Below are 24,183 nucleotides of genomic sequence, written 5' to 3' on the forward strand. Positions count from 1 at the left end.
ATGAAAAGAGGGTGAGAGGCAAATTGCAAAACATGTAACGATATTATTGGTGAAGAAGCATACTTCCTATCCCGGTGATCAGAGCAGTTTGTCATATATGTGTGTGTGTGTGTGTGTGTGTGTGTGTGTGTGTGCGCGCGCGCGTGTGTGTATGTGTATGTGTGTGTGTGTGTGTATGTATATCTAACATTTATTAGAGGTTCAGCTAGTGGTCACTCTCTGTCATTAATTTCCCCTCCTCCCCCTTTTCATCTCCCATGGGAAACCTGGAAAACAGAAAATCTCCCACGGAAACTCCTCCGGGGCGTCCCAGGATCTGGGCTTGCGCACTTGAACTCCAACGGCGCAGCGGCCCCGGCTGTAAGTCCCGCGGGGTCTAGCAAGCACAAACCCAGCGCGGGCTGCACAGTCGGAGGCTGACGCGCCTGCGCGCGCTCCCCTTTAGGCCCCCTACCCTGCCGCAAGGGTAGCGTGACGTAATGCAGCCTCAGCAGACAGTCGGGATATAAAGGAGGACGAGGCGGCGCGCCTCCTAGACGCAGAGTAGCTTGTGATTGGCTCAGGCTGCGGAACCTCGGAAACCCGAATGCGAGGACCTTACAGCTGCCGCCCCCCGCAGCCAGGCAGAGCGCGGTCCTAGTCTGACTGGCGGCGGCGACAGAGGCGGCCCTGGAGGCAGCGGGGAGTGACAGGTAAGGAGACTCTGAGAGAGAAACTCGAGAGACCTGCGTCCGTCGCCCTCAGATTCTCCTGTGAGGAGAGGAGAGACTCACAGGCAGCATTTAGGGGAGGGCGTAAGGGAACAATGGAAGTGGCGTCTAGTCCCTAAGCTTTCCCTTACCCTCTGGCGGGCGGACAGGTTTCCGCCTCAGTTACCAGCGAAAGGACAGCAATGGAGGAAAGTGAGGGCTTTCCCCCTTCGCCAACCTCTGCTTCCCCTAAAGCTCGACTCAAGGAAGCAGAGCCGTCGTGGAGGCCGTCGGTGGTTTGAGGGTGACAGGAAAATGGCGGAAAACAAAACGATGAAGCGAAGAATGCGGCGTCCCCCTTGGCATTTTCTCTCAGTGACTCCCCATATTCCTTTCCCTCGAGCCCTCACCCCCTCAGCAGGTCGCCTCTTTTTCCTCCCCGCCCCCCGGCCAGGCGACTGGTAACGTTTGCCATGCACGAGGGGTGGTGGCGTTGGAGAGAGGAAGTGGCAGCACGGAATCGGGCATTTTAGGGAATCGGGGAGTTGGGAGCCGTCAGAGGCTGGGTGGGAGGGGGAGAAGAGGAGGAGGAGGGGGTGCTGTGTGCGGCAGCTGTCGCCTCCACTAAAACACCACCATTTTGGTTCCCAGCCGTCTCCCACGTAGCGGGGCAGAGCGAGCGGGAGGAGCTGAGGGGCTGGGCTGCACAGCGCGTGGGTAGCAGCGGTGGCGACCGCTGCACCAAGTGAGAGGAGGGAGGAGGAGGACGACGACGAGGAAGGGTATTCTTGTCTGTTGCGTGTCTTTTCCACTGCCAAGGGTCGCTGGATCCGTTAGGAGCTAGTCAGATGGGTCATCCTGAGAGGGCACGTGTGTGCGTGCTGTTGGCGATGATTGCAACTTGGCATGGTCGTGGGAAAGGGAGACTTCTGCGGGAACAGGGCTGCGTCCAAAGCTGCAATACTGCTACTTGCCAGGGCTCCTTTGTCTCCCTATCTCTGCAAATACTACTTTCGCATTCTCTTCCTCTGCCTCCTTTCCATTTCCTTCCTACCTTTCACCTTGTTGACATCACTGAAAATCTTGTTGTTTCGATGAGCTTTTCAGAGGAGACAGATGAGGGTAAAAAATAGATGTTTTTTGTGTGATTTCTCTCTTCCCTTCACTCCCTGTCCCCCCGCCCCCGCGCATTGATGGAAACATGTTTACTTGAAATGGACTTGATAGGTTACCTATTCAATAACGATGTAATATACTCTTTAGAAGTCTTAGAAGCTTAGCTACCTATTGGTTATTAAATACTTAACAGATTCATATGCTCTTACCTCGTTTATTATTAATATTATAATGTAGCTTCCTATATGAAAAAAGTGCTTCTCTCTATTTTACATGCATACGTTGCAATACTTTCCCCAATACATGTACTTTGCCTTAAAATTTTTATACTTAACGTGCTAGGAAGGATTTTTTTTTTCTGTATGGATTTGCCGTTGATTCCTTTTGACATTCTTAAATAAAGTGTTAGTGATTTTTTACAGTAAGATTTGGATTTGGTTTAATGAAGTGGTCAAATGCAGTAACATTGCTTATATCATAGATTTACCACCACCACCACCCACACTCCGGTATCTCCTTGCTTACTTTAAAGATAAACACAGATCTGAACATATGAAGCCTTTCCAGCCTCATCCTACAAGTTGAAGTGTTAACACTCTTAAGTTGTATAAGAGATTTGCTAGCAAAATGTCTTAAATATCTCTAATTTTGACTGTATTTTTACAATAGGTAAACAGAACATTTTCCCAAAGAAAATGGCATAATTTGGGAGGAAAAATAAATTTCTGCAGCTTTTTACTTTACAATATTTAAGAAAATCTACAATTTCTTCAAGCTGTTCATAAAGGTGATTAACAAATTAATGTCTTATTTAATATTGTAAAAAATAAGCTTTTAAAATATTTATAATTGTTCCATTGCTAATGTGGTTAAAGGAAGCTAGTGACCAAGTTGAAGTTCAAAACATACATTGTTTTAAGTTAAAAATGAGTCATTCTGGCTTTTTAATGTATCTATTTGAACATACACGTTATTTACTGTGAACTCTCTTGGCTTCTTTCTTGACTTCATTTTCTGTAATAGTAGGACAGCGTACAGTCTGGTATTTGGGAAAATAAAAAGATAAAATACAACTAAGAATTTTAAAAACTAACCTTGCTCCCATAAATGCTTGGGGTGCTTTCAAACATACAATGGCACCCATCTAGGCAGAATTTATACAGACCTGCACAATTCAAATGTTTATAAACAGTGCTGACAAATTCTTCTTGTATACCAAGAGAACTTTCTTATATGGCAGCTTTCTTTCTTTTTTGATGCCACTACTGGGACTTGAACTCAGGTCCTGGATACTGCCTCTTAGGTTTTCATTCAAGGCTGGTGTTCTACTACTTGAGCCACAATTCTACTTCCAGCTTTTTAACAGTCAATTGGAGTTATGAGTCTCACAGACTTTTCCTGCTCTGGTTGGCTTCAGACCCAACTTTCTGAATAGCTGGGATTACAGGTGTGAGCCACCAGTGCATGCCTATATGGCAACTTTCTCAAAGGTTTAATAAGGATGTAATCTCATCTTTTGTTCAGTAAAGGCCCTTATTAAATATGTCTAAGAATAGCCTTATAGAATTGATGTATTTTGTGGTTGATTTACTTATAATTCTTACAATTGATGGGAAATGCAGATATATAAGTAATATACTGAGAGAAGGCATCTGGCTTTATGTTCCATAGAATCTTAAATATTTGATCTTGAGTATAGGAAATGAAACTATTAAGCCTTTTGCTTTTGAACTTGTCATGAGGCTAGCATGATTTAACTAATCACTATTGAAAATAATCAGTTATATGATTATAAGTGACTGATATGCTGAGAGAAACAAGTTGCTAAATGTTTATATGTGATTGATCTTATCTTTACCATATTTAGGAAGCAGTCATGTTTCATGAGTCCTCAAAACTGTGAAACAGGAGAATGTAGTAGAGTGAGGCCAGAAGTCCTTACTGGTTCAAAGAACTCCGGGGAAACTGGGATAAAACATTTTACATTATAAGTAGAATCCCAAGAGCCAAAGGTGAATACAAGTTTATCTGCAGAGCTCCGCTGCAGGGCTGATCTGGGTCTGGAAGAAATGGATGAGAGCCACTGGATGAAAGTCACTAATACTAGACATCTGAGTCCTCTAGTAATGTATAAATATCCCAACTATTTTCTGTTGTCATCTGTTCTTTTCCTTCTTTTCTAACTGCAACCTCAATGCTGCAGTTTTGTTCTCTTGCTTGTTTCTATCACTTCTCAATAGCTCATCATCCTAACCATTTTCCATTATCTTTGCTTTATTTACTTCCACCTTCCCTACTTTTATTTATGGTTGTCACATACAGCATCTAATCAAGGTTTTTTTTGGGGGGGGGGAGGTTGTTGGTTTGTTTATTTCTTTTGTAATGAGCTTTGCATACCTGGTTGAGAGGCATATTTTCTATTGCATTTTTATCAAAACAAAGGATTGGAGCTAAATGTATATGAACTATTTTAAAACCATTCTTTTTACAGATATTTGTGAATGAACATTGCTAAGTATGGATTCAGGTGTTGGAAGTCTTGGATTGCACACAGCAGACTCTAGAATGGCCCATACCATGATTATGCAAGATTTTGGTAAAGCATTTTCTTTGTTGTATTTCTTTTTTTCAAAAAATAAAAGTAAAACCATACTAAAAATCAAAAATAAATTAAGGAAGGTAAATTGTAAGAAATACTACTTTTACTGTAAACATTTTTAGAGCTTACTTTATTCAAACAAATCTACATGCCAGTAGTCTTAAAATAATTCTTGCAATCTATGTGAAGGCTAAACTAAAGAAACCTAGAATACACAGGTAATATGTTTCAGGAAAATAAAAATTCAATTCATTTCTAAGTAAGTGCATATTTAGATCACACATTCTGATAGTGTATATCAGATCCCACATGTAGGAAATGTTAATTTTGCCTTCTAAAATACATTTTAAGTTGCTTTTATTAATAAACCTGAAAAAGGAAATGGTTTCATCAATTCAAAGAAGTAAGATGCTTATAAACTGATAGAGGCAAAATCATACATTTGGTAATTATAATTTGATCTTACCAGAAAATTGTCAATTACATACTTGTGTGTGTGTGTGTGTGTGTGTGTGTGTCCTAATACTGGGTCTTGAACTCAGGGACTTGCTGTTACTTTGGTTTATTGGCTCAAGGTGAGTGGTATACCACTTGAACCACGCTTCCACTTCTGGCAAAAAGCCACAAAAAAAGCTGGATCACTAGAGGTGAGTCTCATGGACTTTTCTGCCTGGCCTGCCTTTGAACTGCAATCCTCAAATCCCAGGTTTAATTAAATTTGTATTATATCTTAATATTTTATTTCCTTTTGGTTTGTATTGAAATGATACATATTTCATGAAGTGCAAGTGTCAAGTCTAAACTTGCCAAGGGGACTTTTGGAAATTTTGGTTCTGGTAACTTAGATTTCTTGTAAGGCAGTCTTTTGTGCTTAATTTACTATATATACATTTTTCTTTTGTGCTGGTCCTATGGCTTGACCTTAGGTCCCGAGTGCTGTCCTTGAGCTTCTTTTGCCCAATGCTAATAGTCTTCCACTTGAGCCACAGATTTTGTCATAGTTTGTTGGAGTCTCATGGATTTTCTTACCTGGGCTGGCTTAGAACCATGATCTTCAAATCTCGGCCTTCTGAGTAGCACCCAAACAATTTATCCAATTTTTAGAATTTCATTAGAAGATTGATGCATTCTTTTTGAGTTTCTGTTAGTCTGAAAACTTAGATATTGTAATTTCATAAATTATTTGTGAAATACAGACAAAGGTAGAGAATGGTATGGCTAAAACATTAATTTAGAATTTCTTAAATCAATTTATTTTGAGGATAATTGATATTAAATGCTTAAGTTGTGTTTTATATAACAATTTTGTTGGTATCTTAGTATAATAATTGGCCTTGGGGTTTGTGACAAGATTTTAATAGGTGTTTAAGAGTTTTATGTTGTGAAAGTCATGTTATTTTGGAACCTAAATAGCAATATAGCCCTATCGCGGACCAGGACAGACCACTGTTGAGAAAAACAAATGTTATGCTATCATTTTGGTGAGGTTCTACATACTGAAATGGGAAATACTTGTAATCAAGACTAATATTACCTGTTTTTTTCACTGATCTTATTTTTAAAATATTTCTTTCTTATTTATAATTCCCTAGATTAGTGAAACCAAATGATATTTTGGTGCTGTTAACTGACTAAAATATAAATGAGTTTCTAGGCCATAGACTTTTCCTGTGGTGCAGTCAGCTGAACCTTGTGCCTTGTGCATGGCAGTCTTGTTCCCTCAAGCTATTTTCTAGTAATGTCCCAGTTGGTTAATCTTATAAATCTCTATTAATCCAGCCTCCTCCTAGACAAGTGGAAAAAAGTCAGTCTAGAATCAAATAGTTTTTTAAATTCCCACTTTGAACCTTGGTCAAGTTTATTTAACCTCTAAACTATAGTTTCTCCTATTTAAAATGAGGATGATAACACTTAACCTATATAGTTGTATTGAAAATTAAATGTATATGTCTATATGTCTATATATATGTACACATTGGAAGACAGAATTTGAAATTCCTCATGAAGAAAGTCTAGCTCATATGGTATTTATAGGGCAGGTGTATTTAAATCCTGCTCAAGGAAAACATTAAAGATTTGTTTCTGTTGCAGTTTTCCTATTGTCAGACTAACTCTTAGTCTAAAATAAGTTGAAATATGGTTTGGGATATAGTTACTCTTTTTTTTGTCGGCCGTGGGGCTTGAATTCTGGGCCTGGGCCCTGTCCTTCAGCTCTTCAGCTCAAGGCTAGCACTCTACCACTCAAGCCACAGTGCCACTTCAGGTTTTTTCTGTTTATGTAGATATGTAGAGCTGAGGAATTGAACCCATGGCCTCATGCATGTGAGGCAAATGCTCTACCACTGAGCCACTTTCCCAGTAGTTTACTCTTATCACTTAAATAAGGTCAGGGACTTTCATGTTTATAATTTATTCTATAATATATATTTCATTAATTTGTTGATTTTTGTGTTCTTTTGAGTTTTTTTTTTTTGTAATTTGAAGTACTCATAGACTCTCAGAAAGTAGGAAAAGTAGCACATAGAGCACATACTTACTCATATTCCTTCAACGGTGGCATCGTATGTAACTAGCACAATATTTAAACCAGATAATTAACATTGGTACTGTTAAGTAAAACTACAGACACAGTTTTCACCAGTTTTGATATATGTTTATGCGTGTGTGTATGTGTGTGTATGTGTAATTGTAAGAGAGGTAGGGGAAGTGGGTGTGCACTCAAGAAAACACCACCACAATGAAGATAAAGAATTGTTGCATTGACACATTTATCCTATTGTTGAATACTCATACATACCTTCACCTGTGATAATAACTATTCTGTTCTTCATCTCTAGTTTTATCACCTTGAGAATGTTATATAAATGATTTCATTTATACATTAAACAGCATCACATTCATTGATGATTGACTCTGCACTCAGCATGATTTTATGATTCAATGAGATTGAATATATCAATACTTTGTTCTTTTATTGCTGAATATTATTCCATGTAAGGACATGCTACGGTTGGCTTACCCTTCCATTCATCTGTTGAGACATTTGTTTCCAGGTTTTCTATTATAAGTAAAAGCTACTATAAGATCTTAGAGATATTTGTGTATAGCTTTGTTTAAACACGTTTTTAAGTTTCCTGAGGAAAAGTACTGTGGATTGCAATGGATCAGTTTTGTATAGTAAGTGATTTTAAGTTTTGTAAGAAACTGACAAGCTGTTTTGCTGACTGGCTGTTGCCATTTTACATTACAATTGAGAACACAGAAGACATCATTCCAGGTTCTCTCCACATCCTCATCACCTTGATTTTTTAAAATTTTTGTTATTTCAATTGGAGTGTAGTGATGTCTTATTATGCCTTTTGTTTTACTTAACGTAAGACAAATTATTTTTAATGTCTTAATTTAGATTTTTCTTTTGCTCACTTCTACTCTACTTCCTAGTTAGTGATATATTTTTTATTTCAGCTAACTATTCAGCAGTGCTCTTAAAATTATATATTTGATATGGGCTAATTTATATTTAAGAAATATTTAAGAGCACTTGTCACATTAAAAGTAAAACTTTTAATTAATAAAATAACTTTACCTTTTTTTGGATAATTGTTTGTATTATAGTGGCTGGAATGGCTGGCACTGCACATATCGATGGAGACCATATTGTTGTGTCAGTTCCTGAAGCTGTATTAGTTTCTGATGTCGTCACAGATGATGGGATAACTCTTGACCATGGCCTTGCAGCTGAAGTTGTCCATGGGCCCGATATCATTACAGAGACCGATGTAGTAACTGAAGGTGTCATTGTTCCTGAAGCTGTGCTTGAAGCAGATGTTGCCATGGAAGAAGATTTAGAGGAAGATGATGGGGACCACATCTTGACTTCTGAATTAATTGCAGAAACTGTTAGGGTACCTGAGCAGGTTTTTGTGGCTGATCTTGTTACTGGTCCTGATGGACACCTGGAACATGTGGTTCAAGATTGTGTTTCAGGAGTTGACTCTCCCACAATGGTATCAGAGGAGGTTCTTGTCACCAATTCAGATACGGAAACTGTGATTCAGGCAGCTGGTGGTGTTCCTGGTTCTACAGTTACCATAAAAACCGAAGATGATGATGATGATGACAATGACATCGATGTTGATGTCAAGAGCACTTCTGAAGACTACTTAATGATATCTCGTAAGTGAAGTATAAAGTGCTTAATTACTTGGGATATTAATTTATCTAATATGGAAAGGTAATCTAAGATGGAGGATATAGTCAATAAAAACTATAGAGCTAGTCTTGAAAAAGAATTGTTTCAAAGATAATTTGTATTGAGATGCTTTTTTGAGTTTACTCATGTTAATTTTCCCAAAACAGCATAATAGGCAATTTATTAATCTCAGAATTGAAATAGATTTGGAAAGTTCAACATGAATATTAACTGCTGCAGCTTTTTAAATACACACACACACACACACACACACACACACACACACACACACACACACACACACACACACACACACACACACGCTCTTCTCTTAGCTTTTTCATTCAGAGCTGGGGCTCTACCACTTTGAGACACATCTCTAAACTTTTTGCTGGTTAATTGGAGATAGGAGTCTTAATAGTATTTTCTGCCTGGAGTGGTTTTGAACCATGTTCATCAGACCTCAGCCTCCTGAGTAGCTAGGATTACAGATGTGAGACACCAGCTCCTGGTTTCTGCTTTCTTTTCTTTTTTTTTTCCTTAGTTTTTCCTTCTTTTTTCTTTTTCCTTTTTTAACATGGCAAGCCCTGGAATAGTCACCTCACTTTGCATAAGGATTTAACCATAATGTGTTTTTTTTAAAAGTTAAAATGAATTTTTCCATACTTGAAACAAACAAAGTCAGTTCATGTTTTGCAGTTTCCTCAGGTTTATATTGTTTTACTGTGTGTGTGTGTGCATGTGTGTGTGAGTGTGTGTATGTGTGTGTATGTAGTATGTACAACTATTTAACAATTTATTTCAAACTGCTTTGTGAGTCTTTTAAAGCATTTTACCTAAAGGAAAGAAGACAAAAATATTTTGTTCTCATTTTAATTCATAGGTTTTTCAGAGTATCAATGATAATAAGTATCTCATGATATGTTATTGGTGAAACATTTTTAAAAAGCAAATCGACTCTTTGTATGAAGACGTGATTTTTTTTTCCAGGCAAAATTATTGTGCTTTTCCTTTTAAAATACAGAAATTATTGACTGGAAAGGGAATTGCCAAAAAAGATGTGTGTGTGTGTGTATACAAAGTTATTGTGTGCTGTATGTGTATGAGTGCATTTAAGTTAAAAAAAAGCTAGATTTATTTAACTTGCAAATATTATTATAAGATCTAGCATGTTAAATTTTCTTCCAGGGCTGGGAAGGTGGCTCAGTGGTAGAGCGCTTGCCTTGCAAGCCTGAGGCCCTGGGTTCGATTCCTTAGCACCACATAAGCAAAAACAGAAAAGCCGGAAGTGGCGGAGGTAGAGTACTAGCCTTGAGCTGAAGATCTGAGGGACAGCGCCCAGGCCTAGAGTTCAGGGCCCACGACCGGACCAAAAAAACAAAAACAAAAACAAAACATAAATTTTCTTCCATAAGCACATCTGAATGTGGATATTTTATATTGTTTTGAAGAGAATGAATTAAGTTACTAAAAGATTGTGTAAACATTATTACTGATTCTTGAGCATGTGCATTACTAAAGCAACTGCATATTTACATCTTGTTATTAAAAAGTTGTGGTTGTCATAAAATAATATGGCACAATTTGATGTTATTTCTGCATTAAAATACAGTTAATTCACCTTTAAACAGTATTCCTCAAACTAGCATGAAATATTTTAAGGTAGAGTGTTTATCTTTACTACATATGTTGAGTACACGTATTTGGAACCTTCTGTTCTAATAGAATTTGACCATTAAAGAGAACATTTTTTTGTTTGAATACCATTGGAGCAGTAGTAGGAGTAATTTGAAGGGGAATTTAGAGCTGGGGAAAAGTTAATCTCCTAAATCATGAATAAGAAAAAACAGTAACATTAAAAAATATTTAAAACTCAATTACTTTGTGTTAAATGATGCTCACAAATATACAAATTATATATTTTCTTTTTTTTTTTTTTTTTTTTGTCGGTCGTGGGGCTTGAACTCTGGGCCTGGGCGCTGTCCCTCAGCTCTTCAGCTCAAGGCGAGCGCTCTACCACTTGAGCTACAGCGCCACTTCTGGCTTTCTGGTGGTTTATTGGAGATAAGAGTCTCACGGTCTCTCCTGCCCGGGCTGGCTTTGAACCGCGATCCTCAGATCTCAGCCTCCTGAGTAGCTAGGATTACAGGCGTGAGCCACCAGCGCCCGGCTCAAATTATATATTTTCTTATATACTCATTATTCAAATATTCATATCCTTGACTATTTTTGAAATTGTACTCATTGCAACCATTTACTCTTACCATTTCCATTTTCTTTTATTGTAATTTCCCTTCATCTCTTCCTTAATCTTCACTTCTTCATTTTTATACTTCCTAATTTCTGTTGTCTCTTGAATTTGAAGATTACAGTGTCTTTAAAGACCCCAGTGTTAAGCTTAGAGGTCCTTTTCTCTGTTTTATTCCCAAAAATAGAGATTTTCAAAATAATTAAGAGTTAAAGTTAAGGAAGTAAGACAGACCCTTATCTTATTCTGGAATTTAAAGAATTAAAACAAACCCTTGTCTTATTCTGGAATTCCAAAACATTATAGAGGTAAGCTTTAGAGTCAGAGCATTTGTCTTCTGTCAGTGTGAGGTACATCTGAATTGCAATCCATGCTTAGTGCAAACCTCACAAACGCTTTATCTTAGCACAGTTAGGTTCTCCCACTTGTGCTAAGTATCGTCTAATTTATATAGTATAAACATATCTGCTTAATGTTGTCTCAGATGCACTTTTTCTTTAAAAATGCCTAACATTCTTCAAATATTTATTGGAATGGGAAAATGCCTTTATAATGAGCCACTCCAATGTTTTAAAATGAATTTAGAAAAATGAATTCATAAAAAATTTATATTTCCTTTAGGAATTTATTTGTCCCTGTACTGGGGTCTGAATTTAGGGCCTCATGCTCTTACTTGACTTTTTTTTATTTGTTTGTGGCTAGCGCTCTACCACTGTGGTACTGAATACTGCATAACTTACAATAATAGGTTAATCTTGAATTGTAGGTATGTTAAGCATTATCTAACTTGGAAGTGTTTGAAAGCCAGGCTTGGTGGCACATTGCTGTGATCCCATGATAGGGGAAGCTGAGTTTAGGAGGATCACAGGCTAGGCTACACAGAGAATGAGTCTCAAAGGTGGGGCAGAGGGAATGAGAATGAAATGTGGGGTTTTTTTTCCCTGAAAACTTCATCTGCCTCTTTTAAGTTTTTAAAGAATCTCATTTTTTTAATTCGGTGTACTTTTTAAGAGAAACCATTAAACCAATGATATTACATATTTAATCCTCTTTTTTCTTTTGCTTTAATTTGTTCCATTATTTCCCCCAAATTACAAAATATACAATAACATAATTAGAGGACTAACTTGGAATAAAAATATTTAGTCTCTGGGTGCCAGTGGCTCACGCCTGTAATCCTAGGTACTCAGGAGGCTGAGATCTGAGGATCACATTTCAAAGCCAGCCTGGGCAGGAAAGTCTGTGAGACTCTTTCCAGTTAACCACCAGAAAACTGGAAGTGGCTGTGGCTTAAGTGGTAGAGCTCAGGGACCACACCCAGGCCCAGAGTTCAAGCCCCAGGACCAACAAAAAAAAGAGACAATTTTATTACCTGAGTGTTCTCTTTCACACAGAGTAAATTATTCAACCTCTTGTAAATAGATTGGAACTTAAGAGTACCAGTTTATGGCATTTTAATGCATTTTAATCTGCCTTTCATAGTTCTAGGATTGTTAGATATTCTTAGGAGTTTCAGAATTTTATGATTTATACATGTTCCAATGTGATATATACAATAGGGAAGAGTAGACTTCTAATTTTGATTATATTTAGTTTTGTATGAACAAAATTGAAATTAGGAATGGTAGGCATATAATATTTAGAGTAAATACATTGCTTGGATATGACCATGGTAATATAATTATTCATTGCATAGATTATATAAGTTATGTCTGTAAGATATCTGCTATTTTCAAAGACTGTAAGAGGAAAAGACAAAAGTTTGTATTTCTACTTAAAATATAAGTAGTTGTCTCATTCTCAAAAATGGTTACTTTACTTTTCTTTGTAATCCTAATATATACTGAGTCCACACGGTTGTATATAAGGACTAAAAGTGCCCATTTAGGTATTTTCTATTATACATGAATGTGAAATACAGCCTACATTGCTAAATATAGACTTATACAGATGTTGTGATTTAGATTGTATTCCACTGACTTAACAAAAATTATAGTACTAAAATTTTATTAATTTATTTTTGTTTTGGTAGTACTGGGGTTTTGTACTCAGGTTCTTGTGCTTACTAAATTGAGGTGACACCACTGAGCCTAGCCCCAACCCTATTTTTTTCACTAATCATTTTTGTGGTAGGGTCTAGCTTCCCACCTAGGCACACACCTAAGCTGCAATCTGCATACTTTCAGATTTCTCCTGTTACAGGGAACACAGATATGTGCCATTATACCCCTCTTCCCTTCCATGGAGACTGAGTCTCAGATTTTCCTGTCCTAGCTGGCCTGACATCATGATCCTCCAGATCTCAGCATCCCATATAGCTTAGGATGATAAGAACATGCTGCTATGCCCAGCTATGAGTTGAGAAAGGGGTCTCTGGAACTTTCCTGCCCAAAGTAGCCTCAAACTATACTACTATTCTCAGCTTCGCAAGTAGCTTGGATTATACTACAGAGGCCTGGCTCTTAAGATTTTATTTTTATAGTGATTTGTGAAAAAACCTTTTTCATAAAATCGTTTAGATGTTCTCTGTATTTCCGTATTTTAAAACCTAAATCTCTCATGTTAGTTTTAGAAGCAGCTGCTATTTAATTTGGGAGGTATGTGACTGCATTTTATGAGTAATATGTTTTTATGGTTCTAATTTTTCTGCTTATTGATTTTGGTGCAACACATGCTTTCTTTCGGAATTACATGTGAAAGTAATGTTTAAATGGATATTTCTACTTCTTTTTCTTATTCAAAACCTCACTGTCCTGGTGCCACCTGTTGCAAATGTAGTGTGAAAGTATCTGAGACTATTAATTACATTTGAAATATACTTAGCAATTTTATTTTCTGTGCTTCAAGCTTTATAATTATAATCTCACATGAATATTGTACATGACCTAAGCAGTGAATAAACGATATTAAATTTTGCTATGACCATAGTCATGTTCAAGCAGTGTCTTCCCTCTATGTATTCCATGCCCTACCACTTTAAAAAAAAGCAATGGTGTTTCTATAAAATCATGATTTGAGTGATATGCTTAAACTTAAAACTTTTCTGTGTGATTTGACCATGCTGTATATCTATCTTTTGTACTATTTTACCATGCCAAGCAGTATTTTTAATATGGTGGGCAGAAGATGAACACATCCTTTCATTTGGCAGCTATAATTTGTGTTCACTAAACATCAGTGGTCTTTTTGACTGCAATGGTTTCTCCCTTGTATTTTGCAGTGGATGATGTTGGAGAGAAATTAGAGCACATGGGAAACACACCATTAAAAATTGGCAGTGATGGTTCACAGGAAGATGTTAAAGAAGATGGCTTTGGTTCTGAAGTGATCAAAGTGTATATATTCAAAGCGGAGGCTGAAGATGATGTTGAAATAGGTATAGAGACTTTTTGTAACTTCTTGCTGTAATTTAAATGAAAATTCTTCTTTTCTTGGCACTCTTCTACAATTGACCTTAAAGCACAAATTTTGAGGTTCTTTGGATGGCATATTTAAAAATTATATATGAATATTTAAATGAAAATCAAGAAAGTGGAATATGTCATTCTTAGTTTTTTTTTAGACATGAGTAAAATACTATAGCTGAAAATATCAAAATAAATTAATGAAGAAGATTTGGTTAAGAAAAAGAAATTCTAATGAATGTTGAAGAGCATGGATTCTAATAGCATGGATTCTTTTCCCCTTGGTATTCAGCCTTTCTCCAAGACTACTTTTGTTTCTTTGCCATACTGAGAAAGCACAATGTTGAAGAACATAGATTCTAGTAGCTCTCAATTAGCTTTTTCCACTTGTGGCTGTAACTCTACTACATGAAAATGCACCTTCATTTCTGGCTCTTTTGCTGGTTAATTAGAGATGAAAAGTCAGGTCTCAGCCTCCTGAGGTGCTAGGATTACAGAAGTGAGCCACTGACACCCAGCTTCTCATTTGCATTTTAATCATAGTTGTGCCACTTAATCTGAGTGACCTTCAGGGATGTACATAATCTCTAACTGCCTCTGTTTCCTCATAAATAAATGACCATAATGTCAAGATCTATGCAATAGGACTTTTGTGAGATATAAATGGATAAGTATACGTAAAATTCTTCTATGATGCTTGGAATATAAGCATTATGTGTTAGCATTTTTTTTTCTGCTGTGAACTGAAGATTTAAAGTGTATATAGGAACATTTTATTGGCACTTTGTATTTCTGAATTTAAAAAACAATTTCTAAGGGAAAATATTTCTTACATATCTTTATAAATATGGGAAGATATCCCATGGTGCTTCTTTGATACCTGTCTTAATTTTTTTTAAGGTGGTACAGAAATTGTCACAGAAAGTGAGTATACCAGTGGACATTCTGTAGCTGGAGTTCTTGACCAGAGCCGAATGCAGCGAGAGAAGATGGTTTACATGGCAGTTAAAGATTCTTCTCAAGAAGAGGATGAAATCAGTAAGGAGAAAGGGGCCCTCTATTGACTTAGAAGTATCAATTGTACAGTTTTAAGAATCAAGCAATCTCAAGATAGATGCTCGATATAAGAACAATATTCAAGAAACCAAGCTAGCCTGATACTTTGCTACAAATATATAAAAGGAAGGGTCCTATTGACCATCCTTTTATACATGTTCAGATCAGCAAACATGAATTCTATATCTTGGATAATGTGTTAGCAGTACAGAGAGGAGCAGAATATAGTTCCTGCTTAATGAAGCTCACAGATATAAAGGAATTTAGTATTGGCATGTATATTACTAGATTTGTTGTATATATTATCTCATTTAATTCCAGTACTTCATCTCTGAAATAGATAGTATTATGCCTGTTTTTTGGAAGAAAGAAAAGCTCAAGGAAAATAATTTACTGAAGATTATTCTAGTATTAAATGGGGAAACCAGAATTTGAACTCATATCTAACTGCTGCCAGCATTTTTTTCCATGTGGCAGTGAGGACTGTTCTTTGTCACTGAGAGGTTAGGTACGTAAGTATTCATCAGAGCCTATTTCCCAGGATCTTGATTTATTATGCTTTTGATATTCCCCAAGTAGTTCTGAAGGATTATCTCAAGAGTTGAGGCTCATAAGGTAAAATAAAATGTTAAGTTTGCTCTCCTGCCATGCTTCCTGTTTTTTTATGAAGACATTTTGCTCTTTGCCCACTTACTTTTCCCCTCAGTATTCAGCCTTTCTCCAAGGCTATTTTTGTTTCTTTGCCATACTGAGAAAGCACAATTTTGCTTGGCCCTTGAAGGGCAAGAGCTTCATTTCACGTACTACCTTAACAATGTTGTGCTTAACCTTATGCTGCATTTGTTAGCTCTCCTTCATATCTCCTTCCCTAGATGCCATGGGGAAACAGATTCTACTCCCAAACAATATCAGTCAATACATAGTGAAAATATCAAAATAAATGACTACAGTTTAAGAGGAAGAGTTTAATGAAATAATTTTGATTTAGTCCCTAAATTCTTTAATTATTATTATGCACTGGTCAGGAAAGGAACAAAATAGGAGTCAGAAGACTGAGGCTTAGATTGGCTGATGGCCAGAATTTTGTGTGCTGAAAACTTAGACCTGTGTCTCTTTCTGGTTAGAGAGAAGAGAGACCTTGGAGAAGAGGGATATTTTCTCCCACATTTATTTTCATATCTCTTCTGAGAAAATAAGAAGATTCCAATATTTGAACCAAAGAAAATATGTAAATTAAAGCCATCTTTTTACCAGGTTAAATGCAAACATATTTTTCAAGTAAAGTTATTCTTAGGTTTAAGTACTTTTGCCTGAATGTATTTTTTTTTAATGTGCCCCACTAAATTTTTGTTTTCTCCTTAATTAATAGTCTTAATTTCCAGGTTCTCAAAGCGTAGCCAAATATTCTTGGGCACCAGCATTTTGTATTTACATATGTTTATCTGTATGTGTATTTATTTACACATACATAATTAATTTTAATTGTTTTTAACTTTAGTCAACTAGTATTTAGATTTTTTTCATTACATGTATAGTACTACAAATAGTATATAGGATAGCATAAAATTTTTCTAGCATTGTTTTTATGGGAAAAGTTTGCTGAGTTCCTAAGAACTGTCAGGCAAATTAATGTAACCATTTTTATAAACATGTAACACTTTATGGGCTGTAAAATCAGCCAATATATTTCAAGCACATACGTTTTATATAATTTAAAAGCCATTTTTAGAACTGGGCATAATGACATACTACTGTAATCCCAGCACTTGATTGAGAGAGGTGGATCACAAATTTGAGGCCAGTCTGAGCTACACAGATACTATCTCAGAAGCAAAAAGCTGTTTTTGTAAGATGTGGTTCTAAGAGGAGCATAAGAATTTGAGGAAATGATTGCATCCCAGTAGCATTAGCTTCTGAAAGTACTTAGAATAAATTTAAATTAAATTTATAATTTTTCATTTATATGTATATATATTTACTAGTTTCAGGGTTTGAACTTAGGGCTTTATGCTTGCTCTGCTTGCTTGCTCAGCTGACACTCTACTACTTGAACCATGCCTCCAGCCCAAATTTATAAATCTTTAGATGAGCCAAACTGGAATCCTGAAAGTGAAAAGATTTAAAGTGTTTGGAAATTTTACCCATTAATTACGTATTTGGGGTTTTAAACAAGCAATTATTTCTAAAATTTAGGTTGCGCTGAAATAGCAGATGAAGTGTACATGGATGTCACTGTAGGGGCAGAGGAAGGAACTTCTCTCCCTGAAACTCAGCTTGAGGACTCTGATGTTAATAAAACAGTTGTCCCGGTTGTCTGGGCTGCATCATATGGTAGGACACTGGCATTTTTTTCACCTGATCAGTACATAACAAATGTATTTACTTGGCCTTTAGGCCATTAAATATACTGTGCTAATGCCGCCATTCTAATAAAATCAAAGCTTTGGCTGTAGACTGATTCGTCTCTAGTTACTTTACATGATTTTTTTATTTCATATCTTGTGCTATTTAAGTTGAACCATGCTTAATGCATTTTTCATTAGGATCTATTTTAAATCCTACCTATATAAATGAATGCCATAAAACATTTTCTTTTTCTTAAATAGGAGTAGCCCTTGAAAAATCAATCTCTTTTTAGAAAACACTTAATAAAAAATTTAAAACCCCAGATAATAAATGTGGGGGTTCTGAAAAGAAACAAATTCATATATTATCTTTGAGAACGTATGTAATGGAAGGTTAATTTATCAGGCTATTTTTGTCTCATTTTGTCTGTTTTATCTCATTTTATGTCTGTACAAAATGGTCTTTGAAAGCTTTTGTTGTTGAAATGCATCAGTTTATGTAACCTTGGTTTTCCTAAAGGCTTATTCACTCAAGAGACATGTATTGAACATCTTCAGTACTTGTGGTACTCTGCACAAATAGCCACTCAGTTTTCAAAGTAAAACTGCCCTAGATTTTAACAAGTCCAAAGATTCTGATAGTAACCCTTATTTTTAGTCTGTATTATTATGTGGGAATAGAAAAGCACAACAAAAATTTTCCTTAGTCCAACAAATGGTGGGAAAATAAGATTTGATGAATTAAAATGTGATCTGCTAGTAGTCAATGTCAGCATGTCAGTTTTTAATCAGTCTTTTTTTTAGGAGATGAAAGAAGAGTTTCCCGAAGGTATGAAGATTGTCAAGCATCAGGTAAGAGAGCATTATACATAAGATATTAGTTAAATATCTGGTTTCATGTACCACTTTGTAAGTAAAGAGTAATTTGTGACTGTAGACACATTTGTTGCAATATTTGTCTGAGCATAAGAGTTACATAGGAGTTTGTTTCTAAACAATTAATGTATATATGGACATCATATCTATATCTATAAATTTGTGAATATAATTCACTTTAAAATCCCTGAACATAGAAGTTCAGGCAGTTTACCACATGAGCCGTAAAATACTATTATAGAAAAAAATATATAAAATAAAAATTTCTTGGACAGAAAAGTAAAAATTGCTGATGATTGTCAACATCTGTCTTGGGGTTGAGTTATTTTCTTAGTTAAGATGGCAATAAGCTGAGATAATATCTGTTATATGAAAGCAATATCACAACTGAATGTTTAAAAACGCTATATAAAGTCTATGTGTCCACTTGAATTTTTTGTTAAGCATACTCTGTATAGCATTATTCCATGATTGATATTTTTCTCTTAATCAAATGGATGTTTTTTCATGAGAAAAAAATGTGACCTATTTCTACTTTTGGGAGGATTTGACTACAGTTAAATGTGGATTTCACAAAAATGGATGAAAATCACAGCATGTATGAAAAACTGACTTTTCGTTTTTTGCCAGTCCTGGGCCTTGAACTCAGGGCCTTGAAACTGCCCATGAGCTTTTTTTGCTCAAAGCTAGTGCTCTACCACTTGAGCCACAGCTCCACTTCTGGCTTTTTGGTGTTTAGTTGGAGATAAGAATCTCATGGAGTTTCCTGCTAGGGCTTGGCTTCAAACTATGATCCTCAGATCTCAGTCTCTAGAGTGGCTAGGATTGCAGGTGTGAGCCACCAACACCCATCAAGATGTTATTTTTTATGCACTGATCCCAGTGAAATTACAGTAAAATGTTTGCCCACATCTATTTTAACCCCTAAAATCAATGTAATACTTAATACTTTTCACATCATATGTGTTATTCCAAAGCATATGTGTGTATGATATTTTTCTTTTTATGCTTTACACATATTAAGCATGAGTGTTGGCTCACTGTCTGTGATACAAGGTATGTTTCTTGCTAGATCCCTTTCATTTCATCAGCTTCACTTCTAGAAAAATTAGTCTAGTGCCAAGATTTTTAAATACAGCCCTAAATTTTTCATATTATAAATTTATCTTATGAGTTTATTCCTTTAGTATGATCAGACAGAATTTTTGTCAGTACTGGGATTTGAAATTAGGTTTTATAGTTCCTAGGCAGACACTTAACTGATTGAGCCATACCAATCAGCCCAGAAGTTTCACTCTTTTTCTCTTTTTTTCGGTGCTGGGAATTGATGTCAAGGTTTCTTATATGCCAGGCAAATGCTATTCCATTGAGCTATGCACACAGACCCTCAAACTTCAATATTTGAAGTTAATTTTATAATTTTCCTATTCAAAGTATTTGCATGTAACTTTAGATGGAGAGAGAGAGAGAGAGAGAGAGCGTACACACACGCTAGAGACAGAGAAGATGACCATAACGTAACTTGGTATCATATCATTTACAGTAATGCACCTAACAAAAATAAAAAAGACAAAATATGTGTAGTGTAACAGTGTACCAATTTTTTCAGCAAATGCTTTGGACTCAGCATTAGAAAACAGAAACAGTACAACAGCACAGTACCTTCAAATTTGTGACAGCATTAATACCAATAAAGTACTTAAGCAAAAAGTCAAGAAGAGGAGAAGAGGAGAAACAAGGCAGTGGCAAACAGGTAAAATATTCTTTACAACTCATGACATACTCTTATTTTTATAACCAAAGGAAAAAAAATCAGTTGATCATGCCTGTAATCCTAGCTACTCACGAGGCTAAGGTCTGAGGATTTCAGTTCAAAGCCAGCCCAGGCAGGAAAGTCTGTGAGACTCTTATCTCCAATTAACCACCAGAAAACTGGAAGTGGTGCTGTGGCTCAAGTGGTAGAGTGCTTGCCTTGAGCTGAAGAGTGCAGGGACAGTGCCCAAGCCCAAATTTCAAGGCCCACGACCAAAAAAAAAAAAAAAAATCAGTTGTTTACAAGGTAATTTTACTTCCCTTGGAGATCTTTGTGTATTATATAGATAACTATTTTCTTACAGTTGGGAAGTTTTGACTATCTACACTTAAATGTATACACTAGCAACTAATAAAACAACTATATTTGCCCCTCATTCAAAAGATACTTTAAAAAGTAATTCCCTAATTGGTTTAACAATAAAAGTTTTCTGAATCTGGCTTTCAAAGTATAATTGATGGTAATGTTTTGGCAGATTAGTAGCCTATAGTTGAGCGCTGAGCTAGGCACTTGGTGGCTGACACCTGTAATACTAGCTACTCAAGAGGATGAGATCTGGGGATTGAGGTTCAAAGCCAGTTCAAATAGGAAAGTTCATGAGACATTTATCTCCAATTTACTGCCAAAAAAACTGTAAGTGGAGTTGTAGCTCAAGTGGTAAATTGCTACAAGAGCAAAAAGCTCAGGAATATTGCCCAGGCCCTGAGTTCAAACCCCAGGACTGGCACAAACAAATAAAAAAGTACCATGAATTAACCTAAATTATTTTTTGTTATTATGTAGGTACTGGGTCTTGAGTTCAGGGCTTGGGCTCTGTCCTTTAGCTTTTCGCTCAGGGTTGGTGGAGCCCACAGCTCCCCTTCTGGCTTTTTGCTGTTTAATTGGAGATAAGAATCTCACAGATTTTTCCTGCCCTGGCTGGTTGTGAACCATGTTCCTCAGAACTCAGTCTCCTAACTAGTAGAATTACAAGTGTGAGCCACTGGCAACCAGCACATAAATTATTTCTAATTTTCAGTTTTATCTGATAAGAATTCATTCAATTAGTATTTTCCCAAGGTAAGTAGTCATTTAGTTTGGGTACCATTGTTTTAAAATCCTTTAGAAAGTTCTGACCAGATATCACAATATTCTCTTTTTTTATCTAGCTGTTATAATAGGTCCTGATGGACAGCCCCTGACAGTATACCCTTGTCATATTTGCACAAAAAAGTTTAAATCCAGAGGATTCTTAAAAAGACACATGAAAAATCATCCTGATCATTTGATGAGAAAAAAATACCAGTGTACTGACTGTGACTTTACAACTAACAAGAAAGTGAGTTTCCATAACCACTTAGAAAGCCATAAGCTTATAAACAAAGTTGACAAAACCCATGAATTTACAGAGTATACACGAAGATACAGAGAGGCTAGTCCACTGAGCTCAAACAAACTTATCTTAAGAGACAAGGAGCCGAAGATGCATAAGTGCAAATACTGTGACTATGAAACTGCCGAACAAGGACTGCTGAACAGACATTTGCTGGCTGTTCACAGCAAGAATTTTCCTCATGTTTGTGTTGAGTGTGGAAAAGGTTTTCGCCATCCTTCTGAACTCAAGAAACATATGAGAACCCATACTGGTGAGAAGCCATATCAGTGTCAGTATTGTGTCTTCAGATGTGCAGACCAATCAAATCTGAAAACTCACATTAAGTCTAAGCATGGTAACAATTTACCATATAAATGTGAGCACTGTCCCCAAGCCTTTGGTGAAGAGAGGGAGCTTCAACGCCATCTGGATTTGTTTCAAGGACATAAAACACATCAGTGTCCTCACTGTGAACATAAGAGCACCAACTCAAGTGACCTTAAGCGGCACATCATATCTGTCCATACCAAGGACTTTCCTCACAAATGTGATGTCTGTGATAAAGGTTTCCACCGTCCTTCAGAGCTTAAAAAACACAGTGATATTCACAAGGGGAGGAAGATACATCAATGTAGGCACTGTGACTTTAAAACATCAGATCCATTTATTCTTAGTGGTCATATCCTTTCAGTTCATACCAAGGATCAGTCATTGAAGTGTAAAAGATGTAAGAGAGGGTTCAGACAGCAGAATGAACTCAAAAAGCATATGAAGACCCATACAGGAAGAAAGATTTACCAATGTGAGTATTGTGAGTACAGCACTACAGATGCATCTGGCTTTAAAAGGCATGTGATATCAATCCATACAAAAGACTATCCACATAGGTGTGAATTCTGCAAGAAAGGATTCCGAAGACCATCAGAAAAAAATCAGCATATTATGAGACACCACAAGGAGGCTCTTATGTAATAAGATCAACATAAAGAAGCTATTTAGAAAATGAGATATACTACTTGGGAGGAAAGTATCATTTTTTCATCTGGTTTGTAACCTTGATATCAAACCATAACTTTACATTCTTTGTATTAAAGATCTTAAAATATTTGGATTAACAGGGGAATCTCATAGCCCTTTGGAAGTTACTTAATGATTTTCAGAAGCACCATAGAAAGGTTGCAGAAAGACTTAAGTGTCTACTTACTAGTATTATATGCATAACTAAACTGCAGAGGGGAAATGTAAAGACCAAGTACCTTATTTGGTTGATCTCATTAGAGACAAATGTTTCTGAAAAGAGAGTACAAGATTGAGGGATTTAAAATTGCAGTGCTTTGCTCTAGCCAGCAAGCCTCACTTTTATGCAATTTTAGAAATAGGTTGGGGAAAGACAATGCAGTCATCCATCGGTCACTTAGTCATTGAGCCTTTTTATTGTACCTAGACATTGAATTCCAGAATTGTGAAAGCTTTGTGTATTCATTAAAAGAAATCTCACTGGAAAAAGTTAGGTGAATCCAGTGCTATTAAATAAAAACATAATCTCAGTGCTGCTAATATTTTATCATGGGATAGGATGTTTAGCATTCTGTACTGAAAACTGAGGTGAAATCTAAGGACTGAAGTTCCCTTTTTCACATGTTCAAGTAGTGTTCAGTATGTCATATATAACAAAAGTATATTTGAGTCTTGAGTCAAATGCGGCTTTCTAAAATGGATGCAACTGTGGTGTTGCAACAAAGATCAGTACTATATTTCTTAATGATCTAAAAGTTAAGTTGAAAGAACACAGAGGTTTCTTAAATATTATATAGTTTTTTTAGGACAGTCTTAGCAAGTATGGTTGTTCTAGTCTTACTTGCTCTAATGTTTAAAGGTGCAATTTTATGCCATTATTGAAATTTTTGATTTTTAACATCAGTATACCATATTATTAACATAAATCTTCAATATGAGGCAGTATTTACACAGTATTTAACAGAACATGCTGCCAATAGAGTTTGGAGGTGGATATTCAGTTTACAGTGTATAAACTTAAAATATGCATCCCTTTAACAACGCTTTGTGTTAGCATGCTGCAAATCAAAATGACACTTAATATTAAATGCTGGTTTAAGGAAATTTAATGAAAATCCTGTTCATAAATGTAATGCATATGGTGTGTGCTTTTAAGTTTTAGTTGCTTTCATTTACATTCAGCTGTTCAACATAATTAAAATGTACTTTTAGTTCATGTTATATTGTGAATTTGTGTTTTAAATGATACTCACTTTTCTGTTTTTGCACCAGATAAGAATCAGTAACGAAATTTTTTTTAATCTTTCTTAACTTCAGAATATTAAATTGGAAAAAATCTACCAAAATGTGTGTTATGTGGCTGTAAATGATGTACACGCTGTAAAATAAGAACGTCACTGTTATGTGGAATTATTATTTCTAAATGTTACTCAGTGAAATGAGCATACAATAAAAAAGCATTTATTGCACTTGG

General features: G+C 36.1%; 1 protein-coding gene across 7 annotated transcripts; it reads left to right on the top strand.

Annotated features, from left to right (window-relative positions):
• Positions 1–519: 519 nt before the first annotated feature.
• Positions 520–24,183, top strand: Znf711 (zinc finger protein 711). Of its 7 annotated transcripts, none has more exons than XM_042668582.1 (11): positions 520–692; positions 2,475–2,592; positions 3,673–3,933; positions 4,297–4,401; positions 8,020–8,580; positions 14,065–14,220; positions 15,149–15,286; positions 17,498–17,635; positions 18,454–18,501; positions 20,135–20,278; positions 21,487–24,183. In XM_042668582.1, the coding sequence occupies exons 4-11, from the start codon at positions 4,323–4,325 to the stop codon at positions 22,662–22,664; spliced, it is 2,442 nt and encodes an 813-aa protein (XP_042524516.1). In that variant the 5' UTR covers positions 520–692; positions 2,475–2,592; positions 3,673–3,933; positions 4,297–4,322; the 3' UTR covers positions 22,665–24,183. The 7 variants fall into 7 exon arrangements, with proteins under 7 accessions (XP_042524516.1, XP_042524515.1, XP_042524519.1 ...); XM_042668581.1 differs by having other exon boundaries at positions 3,673–3,928; XM_042668585.1 differs by having other exon boundaries at positions 3,673–3,817.

This window comes from Dipodomys spectabilis, unplaced genomic scaffold (genome assembly GCF_019054845.1).
Source record: "Dipodomys spectabilis isolate Male_0828 unplaced genomic scaffold, ASM1905484v1 ptg000459l, whole genome shotgun sequence".
Lineage (NCBI taxonomy): Eukaryota > Metazoa > Chordata > Mammalia > Rodentia > Heteromyidae > Dipodomys > Dipodomys spectabilis.